Consider the following 15,419-nt stretch of genomic DNA (forward strand, 5'->3'; position numbering starts at 1 on the left):
TCTTGATGGAAGCCAATACCTTTCTCAACACAGACTTTCCTAGTGGTTCAATGATCTCGTTCTGAATATTGTGGGACATCCACTTATACTCTGAACGTCCTAACCAATTTTTAAACTCAGGTATGTCATTCTTTTGGAGTTCCAACAATTGAAAAAATTTGAGTTTACATCTTCGTGCCCTCTAATTGCTATTCCTTGTTGGCATAGAAATCGCACAGCAGTAAAAATTTTCTCAAGAGCTAAATGGCCTTTCTTCATATCACTATCTAACCGTTCATTCAATTGGGAGGCCATGCTTCAATTAGTGATAGAATTTAGTTTCAGAACACCTTCTTTGTGCGTAAACGTATTTTCATGAAAGCCTTTTTCCAGTTAGAAAACCCTACAGAAGTAAATGCATCTTCTTTTCTTGAAGAAAATATTGTCAAGGTTTGGGCTGTGAACGGTTCTCGCCTGAAGACGACAAAGCAACTGATGACACAATAATTGTTGGAGGTTGACTTACAGTATCATCAACTTCCAAGCGTGCCTTTTTGGTAACAAATTTATCAAATGGTTCAAATGGCTCTAAGCACTATGGGACTTAACATCTGAAGTCATCATTCCCCTAGACTTAGAACTTAGAACTACTTAAACCTAACTAACCTAAGGACATCATACACATCCATGCCCAAGGCAGGATTCGAACCTGCGACCATAGCAGCAGCGCGATTCTGGACTGAAGCGCCTAGAGCCGCTCGGCCACAGCGGCCGGTAACAAATTTATCCATTGCAAAACTTAATTCACAATATACTAATGTAAACGAATAAAATGTAGTCATATAAAATAGACCACTACACACTAAAGTTGGAACACTAAACACGTCTGCAGCATACACTGAACGAAACTATCCTCAATGAATGACTGCGACAGCAGGGTGGGCTTTATACAGCCATGGCGTCATAATGTCTCGAAGTGTCAGGCGACGCAAGGTGGAGGGATCCAGGTGCTTCTGCTCCAGTCCTTTTGGTGTCGCCATGGCCACAATGTTGGCCTGCCAGTGCCAGACTTTACCCGAAGTTTCCCGCACCGTGACAAATTCTAAGTCTGCCCGCAGCACCGTAACACTATCATGCTTCACACCACTCGTTTTCTGTTAACCTGCTTACTACCATATTAATTATTTGTTTTAACTCATTACTGAATGTATTTTAAAAGGTAACTATCGTCAAACACGGAAAATAAAAAATTCCAACATAATTTGGTAATTTTAGAAAGCATAAAGCTCCGCCCCCCCTCCCAAATGAATTTTTGAAGGGGCTCGGGCCGCCTCAGGCCCCATGGAATCAGCACCTGTGGGTGAGAAGGATAGTGGGTAGGATATTCCTAATTTCGGGGCACAGCAAGAGGTGGTTGAAACCTTTGCAAAGAATGTGATTGAGTTGCTCCAGTCCTGGGTAGTACTGTGTCACAAGGGGAATGCTCCTCTGTGGCTGGACAGAGGGACTTGGGTGGTAGTGGATGACTGGAGATACAAGGCACACAAGATTTGTTTTTGTACAAGGTTGGGAGGGCAATTACAGACTGCGAACACTTCATTGAGACCATTGGTATATTTCAAGAGGGACTGCTCATCACTACAGATGCGACGGCCACAGGTGACTGCCTGTGTCCTATCCAAATTTCTCTAGAACCTGAACACCTTCTCCCCCATTTACTTCAACTGGCCTTACTCAACCCAAAAAGCAATCCTCCTTGATGTTGACCTCCACCTCAAAGATGGTTACATCAGTACCTCCATCCATATCAAACCTACCAACCACCAGGAATGGCTCCACTTCAGCAGCTGTCACCCATTCTATACAAGTCCCTTCTATACAGCCTAGCCACCCGCAGCACTGGTAAGGTCTTATGGGACCAAACTGCTGAGGTCATCGGTCCAGTCACCTGCGGCCGTTGCCTCTGTAGTGAAGAGCAATCCCTCTCAAAAAATACCAAGGGTCTCAGTGAGGCCTTCACAGAATGTAGTTACACTCACAACATTGTACAAAAACAGATGTCCTGTATCTTATCTCTCCAGACACCCACCACCTACATAAGTCCCACTGTCCATCCACAGAGGAGCATTCCCCTCAAGACTTAGTACCACCCAGGACTGGAGCAACTGAATCACATATTCTCAGCCAGGGTTTTGACTACCTACCCCAGAGCCCTAAAATGAAAAATGTCCTACTCACTATCATTCCTACCCCTCCTACAGCAATATTCCACAGCCCACCGAACCTGCACAATATCCTTGTCCATCCCTACACAACTCCTGCTCCCAACCCATTGCCTCAGGATTCATCTCACTGTAATAGTCCCATGCATCCACCCACCACCACTGCCACCTACTCAAGTCCAGTCACAAGCATCACATATCCCATCAAAGGCAGGGCTACCTGTGAAACCAGTGTGGTCTACAAGCTAAGCTACAACCACTGAGCTGTATTCTATGTGGATGTGACAACCAACAAGCCATTTGTCCACAAAAACAAGCACCTACAAACTATGGTCAAAAAACAGCGGGACCATCCCAATGCTGAGCAGGCCTCCCAACACGATGTTCTTCATTACAATGACTGCTTCATCATCTATGCCATCTGGATCCTTCCCATCAACACCAGACTTTCTGAATTGCATAGGTGGGAACTCTCCCTGCAATACATCCTGCGTTCCCATAACCCCTCTGGCCTACGATAATTATTATCCCTACCCTTCTAATGCCTGCCCTGTTCCCATTGCAGCACTACACAGTCCTCCATTCCACAAATGCAACCTCAGTCTTTAGTTCTCTCCTTTCCTGCAAACCACCAACAGCCCCCACCCCTCCCCCCCACTGTCTAACCACCTGACTGCACCTAGCTGCCATACCTCTCTCCACCTTGTCCCTGTATGCTCCCAGAAGCAGCACTTTACCTTTCCCCATCCATACTCAGCTGTACCTCCCCCTCCCCACCCCAGCCTCCTCCTTATCTCCGCTATCCACTTGCTTCTCCTGTCATGTGCTGCTGCTTGCAGTGTGGCCTCAACAGCCTGAGACTGTTATCGTGTGTGTGAGTTGCATTTGCATTAGTGTGTGTGCGTATGTTGTCTATTTCCAATGTAGGCCTTGTTGGCCAAAGCTCACTTTCTAACAATCTTTTGTTGTTCCTATCTGAGACTCAGCATCTCCGCAATATGGTAAGTAGCAAATATCCTTTTCATAATATAGAAATATGACTGGTCTTTAAGGCAAATGCACTCATTCAATACGGTTTCTTTTTTAGGGTGTCTCTACATCCAAGCCCAGTAAGACAATCTGGTAAAATAATAGGCACAATTAACCAACTGTTGATAATATCAAACCACAAATTTCCAAAAAAATAATGTTTGAAATAGGTCTCTTAATTTGTATGCCAACATCTGTCAAGCAACCGCTGTGTGTTATATGCAAATCTAATGGTGTCATGCTACTTCCTTCATTGGACTGTAAGAAAGAAATTATGCAGTGATTAGCAATTACATACAGATAAAATTGCACCTGCTGAGGTTCATATGCTGATATGATGAAAATGATACAAGTCAGGTCAGTCATCTTTTGTACATGCAGCACTGATATTTCTTGGACAGTTTGTTAAAAGTACTCTGTAGTTATGAAACCACCTACAATGTCTTTCACAAGTAACAACCTATGGTCATATAGCCTGTTGATTTATTTTGCATGTGTAGAGATGTGGTGCAATCAAATGTTCAAATGTGTGTGAGTTGTTAAGGGACCAAACTGCGGAGGTCATTGGTCTCTAGATTTACACACAACTTAAACTAACTTAAACTAACCTATGCTAAAAACAACCCACACACCCATGTCTGAGGGAGGACTCGAACCTCCAGTGTGAGGGGCCGCGCAGTCAGTGACATGGCGCCTCTAACTGCGCGGCCACTTCGCACGCCGCGGTGAAATCTTTTAACTATTAATATTATTAGTCAATCGGCTTTAAATTGCAGTGCTATTTGATTTATGCATATCAAAAAAGGAGTACATGCAAACTGTATCAAAATGAAAGCCATGTATAATACCTATACCAAGTGACCAGATGGGGAATTGGAAACCTTCTCAACCCAAACAAGAATATTATTTGTTAAATACAATACTGCTTCATTTGGCTGGTCATGTCAGGAGGCAATTTAAGTTATAAAATGACAATACTGTAGCTACAATCAAATTTATCAACTAAACAAACAAAGAATAAGGTTATTCTGTACCTATATTGCAACTAAAAGTCAGTCTTTCAACAGCAACAATACAACACAGTAGATTACATACTTTACGAACAAAAATTAAATGCGCTACCTGTAGAACACCATACAGCACTGGATTTTGTTTATTACCAGATGTACCTAAGGTTTTATCTATGAATGCAATTCCATGCTTTCGAGAAGTGCACAGTACAATCAGGAACTCGTGCACTGATTCACACACCACAGATTTGCCTTCCTGTTCGTCTGTCTGTAAATCATAAAGGATAAACTGTACAAACAACAACAAAAACGGAAAACGTTCACTAGCATTTAAGAAAAACTCACAAGGATGGTATATGAAACATACCACAGTTTCTAACAATGGAAAAACCAGGATGGAATAATGCAATATCATGAAATGGATAGATTACTGCTCACCATATAGTGGAGATCCTGAAATGCAGATGGGCACAACAAAAAACAGTAAAACAAGTAAGCCTACAGCCAAAAAGGCCTTCATCAGAATTAGACCACACACACACACACAAATGCAACTCACACAGACATGTCCACAGTCTCTGGCCTTGGCAGCCAGAGAGACTGTAGGCCTGTGTGTTTGAGTTGTGTGTGTGTGTGTGTGTGTGTGTGTGTGTGTGTGTGTGTGTGTGTGTGCACACGGGCGCGCGTGGGTGTGCGTGCGACCGCGAGCAGAAGTGTGTTTTATCTAATTCTGATGAAGGACTTTTTGGTTGAAACCTTACTTGTTTGACAGTCTTTTTGTTGTGCCTATCTGTGACTCAGCATCTTTGCTATATGGTGAATAGTAATCTATCCTTTTAATAATACTGCATTATAAAACACAATTTCTGCAAGTTGTATCAAGGATGTTGGGTAATATGTATATCTAGTTATGTTCTATATTTGCCTTCGGTAAATTGTGTGTGTGTGAGTGTGTGTGTGTGTGTGTGTGTGTGTGTGTGTGTGTGTGTGTGTGTGTGAGGGTGGTGACCAACTAAAACAGCAGTGACTTTCCCTCTGAATACCCTAAAGGGCTTTCTAATTTGCCAGACTTGGACTGTTACACAAACGGATATGCTAGCAGATGACAAGAGCTTGGTGGTGGCAGTGGTTATTGTGGTATTTTTGTTTTGCAGACACAAAATCGTTGAAACCATTAGTGGCCATATAATTGTAGCTCATGGATTGCCTCAGCGTATACCTTTTGTGCAATGTCTTCTATCTAAAAAATTTTATCATCATTTTGACACTACTATGAAAATGGAAGATTACTACACGCCATACAGAAGAAATGTTGAGTCACAGACAGACACAATAAAAAGACTTTGATATATGTTGAGCTATTGGCCAAAAGGCCTTTTTCTGCAGTAGACAACCATGCACTTTCAAACAACCGCAATTCACACACAAACACGACCACTGTCTCTAGCCAACAAGTTGCGCTTGTCTGAATGTGCATGTGTTGCCTATTGCAGAAAAAGGCCTTTCGGCCAAAAGCTCAACATATATGGCAGTCTTTTTACTGTGTCTGTCTGCGACTCAACATCTCTTCTTTATGGTGAGCAGCATGATTTTTAACTATTTATAATCTTTAAGGTTACTGGTTACTTTTTTATGAGGAAACACAAGCTCACAGGAAAGACAAATTTTAGGATTACACATATAACATTAAATAGATTTACCCTTTGACTGCTGTAGACGCACTGCATAATTATTGTGTAATGCTTAATGAGAAAAACACTGTATTAGGGAAGGCAAATGAAAGATTTGAAATTGTTTGGAGAATTCTGGGGAAGAAGAATGCACTTGGCATGCTAACAGCATACAAGGCACTAGTGTAACCTATTAAAGAGTGCACCCCCACGCAAGTGTAAGTGTTTGCACATGGGCACATGGACACATGTGTCCCCCCCCCCCCCCTCACACACACACACACACACACACACACACACACAGAGCGCGCGGGGGGGGGGGGGGGGGGAGGGGGGGAGAAAGTAAGTAATACTAACAAATGTAGTACTTTTAGAAATAAAGTAAACAAAGTCAGAAAGTCAAATATGAACATTTCAGTTCCTCTTCGTAGGGAGAGGTGTCAAACAATAAGTGATAATGGTGGACAAATAACAATGGAAAGTAGCGAGTTCGTCTAAAGTTCATGATTCACAAGGTAACCGAATCACAACTTTGAAATTGTAAACTCGATATGAAAGTCAAAAGTGTAAGTTAGAAATGGAGTAGAAAGGAATACAGTTGAACTAATCATGGTGCTTACTAACTGACATTCTATATGCATCTATCCTCAGAGGACCATACCCCAAGTTTCACAAGTCATAGTAGAGGCACAGTGCATCCAAGAAAGCTTTTGGGAATATTTGAACCATCCTGAACATGCCACAGTAAGAGGGGTAGCCATCAATTTGCCCGCTAAACAATGCTACAGTTATGTAGTTAAACCTGGTACCAAAGACAGGGATTCATGTCAAATTCTTCTGAATGTCTTATGTGAGAATTACTTCAAGCAGATAGCTTGAGAACTGACTCAACTTAGGTCTCCAAGGAACTAACAGACTTGAAGTTTTTGAGTCATGACAAAGGAATGAAAGCATCATGTCATACTTAAAGCTTTGTGATATTCATTCAATACCCTAATTTCCAGTTATTTGTACAATACAGATTAAATGGATAACACAGTTAATAAATATGATTTCAATTACAAGGGAAAAAGCATGTCAGCAAACTTTGACTGACTGCTTGAGTTACAAATTCGCTCTTATTTCTTTTTCAAAATGATTGTCAGATTAAACAAAAATACCTCAACCTGTTTCACTGAATTATAAAATAAGTATTAGAGTGGTTCATAGTGTGAATAGAACATTTATGACTGGCTCACAGCATACCTGTTGTATCAGACTATCAGCATCTCCTTTCCATTTCTGAGGACCTTTCCATTCATACAAGCCTATAAGAGACCGAATTATAGGAACACTAAATGTTCGCAATTTATTGGTCTTTGAGACTGATGGGTTTTCTAGCACTTTAGACCGTAATGTAGCTAATACCAGAACTACCAAGTCAGCACTATCATATAGAAGGCCAGGAATAATGCTGTTTATATATCCTGCAACAGACAGGATACATTTTATTATGCTACTAACAAAGAAAAATCACAGTTCATATTCCTGAAAAAACATTACACAAAAAATAAACATAATACATTGTGGAAACCAAAATAATAAAAATGCAGCATGTAATAAACAAAAAAATAAATAGCACATAGGATTTTCTGTTTAGTTTCTCAAGAATCAAGAAGATCCGAAATTAGTGTGGGGATTTTGATAAAAGTGATTGGTGAGTCTGGAACTAGCATAAATAACAAGCGTTCTTATTTTAACACTCCTCTTCTTTTGCAGATATCATAAACTTTCTACATCTGTGTGTGTGGTAAACAAAAAATCCATCATCTGTTTTGCAAATACCATACTTCTAGTCTTATACTGTGCTAATGTAATTTATTACTGATTAACAATGAGCTCTCCATCTTTCTCTAAACAAAATAATTCTCATAAAAACGTGTTTCAAAAGGTAGTGACAACACACTTACCTTTATGATTAGGAAACCATATTATAAAAGAAAGTTATCAAATATGACATATCAACAAAACAATGTATGTGAAATTACATATAATGTATAACAGCTGCGTATTCTGCTTGGAGTATGTTCTTTTGGACATGTCTGAAAGAACAGACACCATGCATTCATACAATTCAAAAAAACAAAATAATATATATGTGCTTGCAAGGAGGAGCACGTACATGGCTCTCCCCCCCTACACACACACACCAGTAAATTAGCTATTTCTTATTTTCCTATGCTCACCTTTTCTATCAAGAAGCAGGCGAATAGTAAAATCCGATCCACTCACAAAGAATGACAATAAATAATGTATGAAGCAACTTCGCACGTTGTGTTTCTCCTCTGATGCCTGTGAATGTTTCACAAGAAGCTCCAAGACAGGAGGGCTCAGTGTTATTTGTACTGCCACCTCATGTGCCAGTTCAGAACTGACGGTCACAACAGCTGTAATAACAAACAATACATTCAAATGTTTATCAGTACTCAATAATTCTAACCAAACTAAAAAGGAAAAGTGTGGCACAAGCAAAAAAGGGGGGAGGGGAGGGGGAAGGGGGGGGAGTGGGAACAGCAAAACAGTGATGTGTCCTCTCCCTTAAGCACCAATAAAATTTAAACATAACAATCCTTACAAAATACATATGGTGTACATTAATAATTTGTATGCAAACAGTTACAACCTGGCAATGTACTTAACATCAATTCTCTGCATATTTGAAAAGTGTGAACATCATATTTCCAATCTGGTGGATTTTGTTTGACAGCTGAATTCTCTGAGGTAGAATCATTTGGATTTATTTGTGAGTTTTTATGTGGTACCTCTATTTATGCAGGTCCCTTTGGAAGAGTCCTTAAGTTTGATTAGTGAAAAACTCAATGAGGAGAAGGTGCAGCTTTTTTCACCATGCACTAACATCCGTGTATTTTTCAATTAATGACAATATTTTTGAACAGAATGATTGAGTGGTTACGGGTAGCCCTGTACCACCCACAGTTGCCAATTTTGCATAGAGGACTTCGAGGATAGGGCAGTGAGGAATTCAGCTTTGCAATCAATGTGTTTCTGAAGGTATGCTGACAACACTTTTGTTGAGTGGCCCGAAGGAAGTACAATGAGACACAGAGTTCACTGTAAACCAACACACACCAATCATTTCTGCATATAAATATTGTGATCCACTGGACCAACATGGTGGCATCCTTAGGACTCTGGTACGTAAAACATATGCTATTTCCGACACAGATAGTCTAACACAGGAACCTGCACACTTGGTGTCTGTGTTTAAGGAAAATGGATACTTGAGAAGCAGATTCATCAGACAATGGAGCCTGGACCACCCAGAAGTGCACGAAGAGGAGCTCAGATCTGTGGCCTTTATTTCTCATTGTGGGGGCATATCCATTACGAATGAAAGAATTTTAATGAAATTTAACATTAAGGATGTGTTTTGCCCAGCTGCCAAGATTAGGGCATTACTTGCCTCTATGAAGGATGATTTGGGATTTAAGAAGCCTAGCACATAATTTTTACTTGTCACTGAGAGAAAGCTTTTATTGGCCAATCGATTCACATAGTTCAGGATAGGTGTGTGGAACATCGCTTACAACAGCCTGAAAAATGGCAGCAGCAAATACTGCTTAAATGAGGGATACAAGAAGATATTTAATAAGAACCTGATAGCTGCCAGCAAATCTAGTTTTTAGTATATTGTTTACAAATTAGAGTAGTAGACAATTCAATCAATAGAGACAGGATTTTCCTGTTAGTATGACATGGAATCCTGTATTATTTCTTATTAAAAAACAAAATTTTTGGTGCAGCCAGCCCAAGTGTTTGAGAATAGGCTGGGCTAGGTGTTAGAGAAGAGTCACTGAATGCTATACATAGTTAGCACTGTTGTTCTACTAGGGGCATCACCACAAGCTCAATCTTGGGGGCAACACCTGTGATGGGCTGCGCATGCACCATGTTCAGAATGGGGACCAATACAGGATGATGAATTCAGGCCTTGGCATCAGTTTTCAGCACAACTCAGCTGCAATGGCAGAGGACACTACCAAGAAAACATCCAATATTTGGGAGTTAAAGGGGGTAGGACGTCAAACAGGCTGGCTGGGAGCAGGAGAGGCACCATAGGACTTTTTAATTTCCACTGTCTATACTTTTACAAATAAATTCATAAAACTTTGTCGGCATAACCAGGAAAGATTCAGGATTTACACTCATAGCAGTGAAAGTCCAAAAACATACCAAAATAAATTTTTTTACATGTGAAATTTCATCATTTTTTTAAACTTACTATTGGCTGCATTTGTTGCTATAGGTACACTTTTCTTCATAAGTAAGAGAGATTCTTCGATAAATTTTGCACAGCATACAAACCATACTTACAGGTGTATGAAACTCTAGAATTTATTTAATTTATGAAGAAATGAATGAGCTGTTACATTTTAAACTTCATGTTTAGAAAAAAATTCAAATTTTACCACAGGTTTTAATAGATATGGAAAATTCTAGAGTAATCTGCAATCTCAGAAAAATGAGGTGCCTCCAATGAAGCAATAATATTTTCAATAACTTAAAAGCTGCAGAAGTTCATATTTTACAGTAATGAAATATTTTTACAAGGAACCTTAGACCTAACAAATTTTAAACATTTCATGTATTGCACCACTGCATCATCCCGAAAACCTACATGTATGTATCAATTTTATTTATTAATTTAATATGACTCCTATGCACACTCATACCAGGCTGTTCATTCGCGATTTATTTCATCATAAAATACGCCTGGAGAAATTGAAGAATCACATAATTTCATATGTTTTTAAATGTTTTTCATCATGGAAATAGTTGTCAGAATATCATATCGTCCACAGTAATATATTGTTATTTTTGGCAATAGCATTGTTTCAATGTGACTGCAGTTAATATAAAAAACCACTGTAATTTAAAAGTGGTCAATAGCTTGTGTTAGCTGACACCACCATCGAAAAGAGTGGCAAAAGACACTTCTATTGAGGAGATGTAAAATAAATGTTAAAAAATATTTAACAACATTTTGTTTTCTTTCAACATGAGTGCACTGCCACAAGAATGCTAGCTTTTTTTTAACAAACCTTTATTTATACTTATTGTGAAAGGTCTGAGTGTTATAGAATGTTTATATCATTCCTTTATTAAATATTGTTGTAATGTACTAGTTTGATGCACATAGTGGTGAAGTTGACTCAGAATCATGCCTGTACAACATAAGAATGATGTTTTTTGGTGGAGATGCCCTTCTGCCAATAAAAGTTAGACACTGGTGGAAGACTGCTGGAATCATGTGAAAACAGACACATTCTGAATAGGATGCCCAAGGAAGAAATTCTGGACACTTTTATGTTAAATGAAACTTTGTGTTTCCAGAGGTTTGGACATAGGTGTGAATGGTAATTTGGAACAAGGAGGAAGGTATGCTAGGGTAATCAGTGCACTTGTGCAAAGCTGCTGTGCCAGGGTGGCATAGCAGTTAACAGAACTGCCTAGTGATCAGGAGACCCGGGTTCGAATCCTAGCCTTGGTACACATTTTCATTTGTCACTTCAGTCCGCTTATATAGATCATAGATGTTTGAGACTTGAAAAGGTCTCTGGAACCATATGGTTTCATTTGATTAAAGCACCTATGCCTCGGTTTCAGGCATGTAGTTTGAGATCCTCTGCAATGCCGTTCAAGTTTAGGGGTAATACCTCATGGCAGAGGTGTAATTGAGAATCTGGATTGAGGAGGAAGGTGTGCTAGGGTAATCCATGCAGTTGCGTCAAGTCACAGTGCCGCGATGGTATAGTGCTGACTGCTAAGCAGGAGACCCAGGTTTGACTCCCAGCATTGGTACAAATTTTCATTTGCCGTTTCAGTCTGCATATACACATCACTTATAACTTATTTTTGGAAGGAGGCAGATCTGCCTGTGGTAACGCGTGTTGTTCAGTAATGTTGGTGACAGATTGTGGGCAGTGTAAGCCACTACAATACTTTTAGCCGTGAAGGAACTCTGACTTTTGCAAGGTCTGAAAATGCTCCAGTGCAAAACTTTAACTTTTCCACTTGTACTTCAGATATGAGAGCAGACAGATTATGAGTTCCTACTCATTATCACTTGTGTGTTATTGTGTAAACTGCCATACTCTGAATTATTTAAGCTATCAAATATTTTGTGTATTATGGTCACAAAATACACTTATTTTTTGCAAGATTTGGATGACTATTTTGTTTGAGGATTCTGCTAGGATTTTCTTAACACTCTGAACGCAAATTTACAGTGTTTTATAAGGATATCTTTCTGTCTGTGTTAAAACTGGTTATCACAGGTACGCTTTCTATTTACCTGAAGTTTATTTTCTTTAATAAACAGTAATCAACAGAATTCTCCAATATCACCTACATCAATTACTGACATTAGAATGGAACGCTTTTTCATTAACTCTTCATTTGTCTTTTATTTAATATTTATGTTTATTTTGTTAATTCATAATTCTAGCCAATGCACTTAGTGTCTGACTGCAGGACCACAGCTAGAGGTTGTTATTTGCAGCGAGTTATCTGCTGGGCATCAAAGCTATTCACTTTAAACAGCACCACGCATAGCCCATTACCTACGGTACAAGTAAAATCAGGTAATATTGCAATGGGTCTGCTCGTACGGGATGCTGGGTGGAGCAGTCACAACTCAGCAACAGGATAACCATTAAGTAACATTGCATAGTGTCCTGATCTTTCTTGCGTTTACGTCTCTCTCAATTGCCAGCAAAACTATTTCACTGAATTTAAGTTACATTTGGTCAATGCCTACTAAGTTGGTTCAGAGGGAATGGAGAGTGTCCTTAGGAGGATGTCAACTGAATTTTTATCTGCTTTTTTAAATAGATATATTGTGTGTTTACTTTTGGTGGATTTAGATGTTGCTGTATTCAATCTCACTACAACAACCTTGGGGTCACTAATTCCTGTATCTATCATGACACTCTCTATTCACTCTGGACTGTTTGTCACTAACATGTATAGTATTATTATCAAAACCATTTACACTTTGTGTGAGCTTCTCATTCATTGTTTAAAATAAATTATTATCAGGAAATGGCTAAAATATTTTGTGCCGTCCTACAAATATTTGGAATGTAATGCTGTCACATTTCCACCAGGAAAGCAACATATTATTGTCTTTGCTGTCTGGCTTGCTCGTCATTAGGTGAAGTTGCATCCCATCTTTAACACACATTTTGACATTCTCAAGTATGCCATCCTAAGAAACCCAGTCTCACAATCTGCTATTCTTGGACAAAGGGCTTTTACTGATTGGTATAGTCTCATGTTGTACATCTAAAAAAAGAATCAGTACCTACATTTAGAAGAAAAGACTGTGAGATGACTGTTATATAAATTAAAATGTCAAAGCTTGACTTTGTTTTCTAATCTCATGTGTAAAGTTAATCGAGAACTTTAATCCAGAAATATCTCTTCTCCTAATGTATTTTGTGTAAGTACTTTTCCCTGCCACAAGCTAAACATTCACATGTTGACAGACTATGATAGACTCAATAGCTCCATAGTTTTATTTGCAATCAATGCATGTTCACAGCATTCATACAGTACTACTTGAATAATTATAGAAGCTCTTGCTACAGTAGGTCCATATCAAACTAAAGCAATTAAACAATATCAGTTAAAAGAATGCAATAAACTTTGGTTCCCTTCGTTTAGTGATACTACATACACAACTGTAATGGTATTTGCCCTTCTGTTAGCGACCACATTCTTCACCTAACACGGATAAAATCTCTGTGGACACGCAGTTTACTCTGTGGCTTAATGCACACCATTTCCATCAACTGGCGTGATCATTAGGGAAATGTTACGATGTTGCACCAAGCAGCAGTTTCATCTCATATGTCAAGATATACTTTTTCCATTATAAAAAAAAAAATTCTGCTCCAATTGTACCTGACAAATCCTTTATTTGGATAAAATCGTACATGCAGCCCAGGTTTTTGGATGGAAATCCCATCCTCATGTGCTACAAAAAGCAAGGATAACTGTGAAAAGGTATTCTTCATAAAACTGATTAACATTAAAAGAGGCCATACAAATGTGATCATCAGGTTATGCCTCGATTATGTACGAGAATGTCATGCCAGTCATGTAAAAAATCCAGCAAATTTATCAAGTAGCATGTGAGTTTCAATGCTGGTGAGGCATAAAAAAATTCTCTGACTCAACCAGTACCACACCTTTTTTTTTTTTTTTGTCATCAGTCTTCTGAATAGTTTCATGCACCCCACCATGAATTCATTTCCTGTGTTAACCTTTTCATCTGCTAATAAGACTTGCAACCTAAGTCCTACATTATTTGCTGGATGTATTCCAATCTCTGTCTTCCTATACAGTTTTTACCACCTACAGTTCCCTCTAGTATCATAGAAGTTATTCCCTGTTGTCTTAACAAATGTCCTGTCATCCTGTTCTTCTTCTTGTCAGTGTTCTCCATATGTTCCTTTTCTCACCGATTCTGCAGAGAACCTTCTCATTTCTTATATTGTCAGTCCACCTAATTTCCAATATTCTTCTGCAGCACCCCATCTCAAATGCTTCGATGCTCTTCTGTTCTGGTTTTCCCACCAGCCATGTTTCGCTACCATACAATGCTATGCTCCAAACATACATTCTCAGAAATTTCTTCCTCAAATTAAGGGCTACGTCTGATACAAGAAGACTTGTCTTGGCCAGGAATGTCCTCTTTGCCAATGCTAGTACGCATTTTATGTCCTCCTTGTTCTGTCCATCACAGGTTTTTTGCTGACTGGGTAGCAGATTTCCTGAACTTCGTTTACTTTGTGATTACCAATTCTGATGTTAAGTTTATCAGTATTCCCATTTCTGGTACTTCATTGCTTTTGTCTTTCTTCTATTTACTTTCAAACCATATTCTGTACTCATTGGACTGTTCATTTCATTCAAGACATCCTGTAATTCTTCTTCACTTCCACTGAGGATACTAATGTCATTGACGAATCTTACCACTGACATCCTTTCACCTTGATTTTTAACCCCACTCTTGAACCTCTCTCTCATTTCAGTCACTGCTTCTTCGACTGAGCAGCACGGGTGCAAAACTGCATCCCTGTCTTAAACCCTTTTTAATCCGAGAACTTCATTCTTGGTCTTCCACTCTTATTGTTTCCTCTTGGTTCTTGTATGTATTGTATATTATCCATCTTTCCATATAGCTTACCTGTTTTCCTCAGAATTTCGAACATCTTGCACCATTTTACATTGTTGAACACTTTTTACAGGTCAACAGAACCTATGAATGTGTCTAGCACTACCATATGTCCAAGGTTCCCACCACCCCCCTGGCCTTAATTTATGTTAATTCATTCCGTCTCCGCATTTCTTCACAGTAACTACTCTTTTCTTCACGTTTCAGTTTTCTACAGCTTTCATTGTCCTACACATCTATTTTTCACAACCGGACTCCCACCTCT

At 39.1% G+C, this 15,419-nt stretch overlaps 1 protein-coding gene across 3 annotated transcripts in view; it reads right to left on the reverse strand.

Moving 5' to 3' along the window:
• Positions 1-15,419, reverse strand: part of LOC124593416 (nucleolar pre-ribosomal-associated protein 1) — a 173,322-nt gene that overhangs the window by 110,778 nt on the left and 47,125 nt on the right. For all 3 annotated transcript variants that reach the window (XM_047131928.1, XM_047131925.1, XM_047131926.1), the window contains 3 exons: positions 8,136-8,336; positions 7,156-7,376; positions 4,353-4,508 (listed from right to left, as the gene is read on the reverse strand). In XM_047131928.1, coding sequence (XP_046987884.1) covers positions 4,353-4,508; positions 7,156-7,376; positions 8,136-8,336 — 578 coding nt within the window. The remainder of the gene's footprint in view (positions 1-4,352; positions 4,509-7,155; positions 7,377-8,135; positions 8,337-15,419) is intronic.

This window comes from Schistocerca americana, chromosome 2, assembly GCF_021461395.2.
Source record: "Schistocerca americana isolate TAMUIC-IGC-003095 chromosome 2, iqSchAmer2.1, whole genome shotgun sequence".
Taxonomy (NCBI): Eukaryota; Metazoa; Arthropoda; class Insecta; order Orthoptera; family Acrididae; genus Schistocerca; species Schistocerca americana.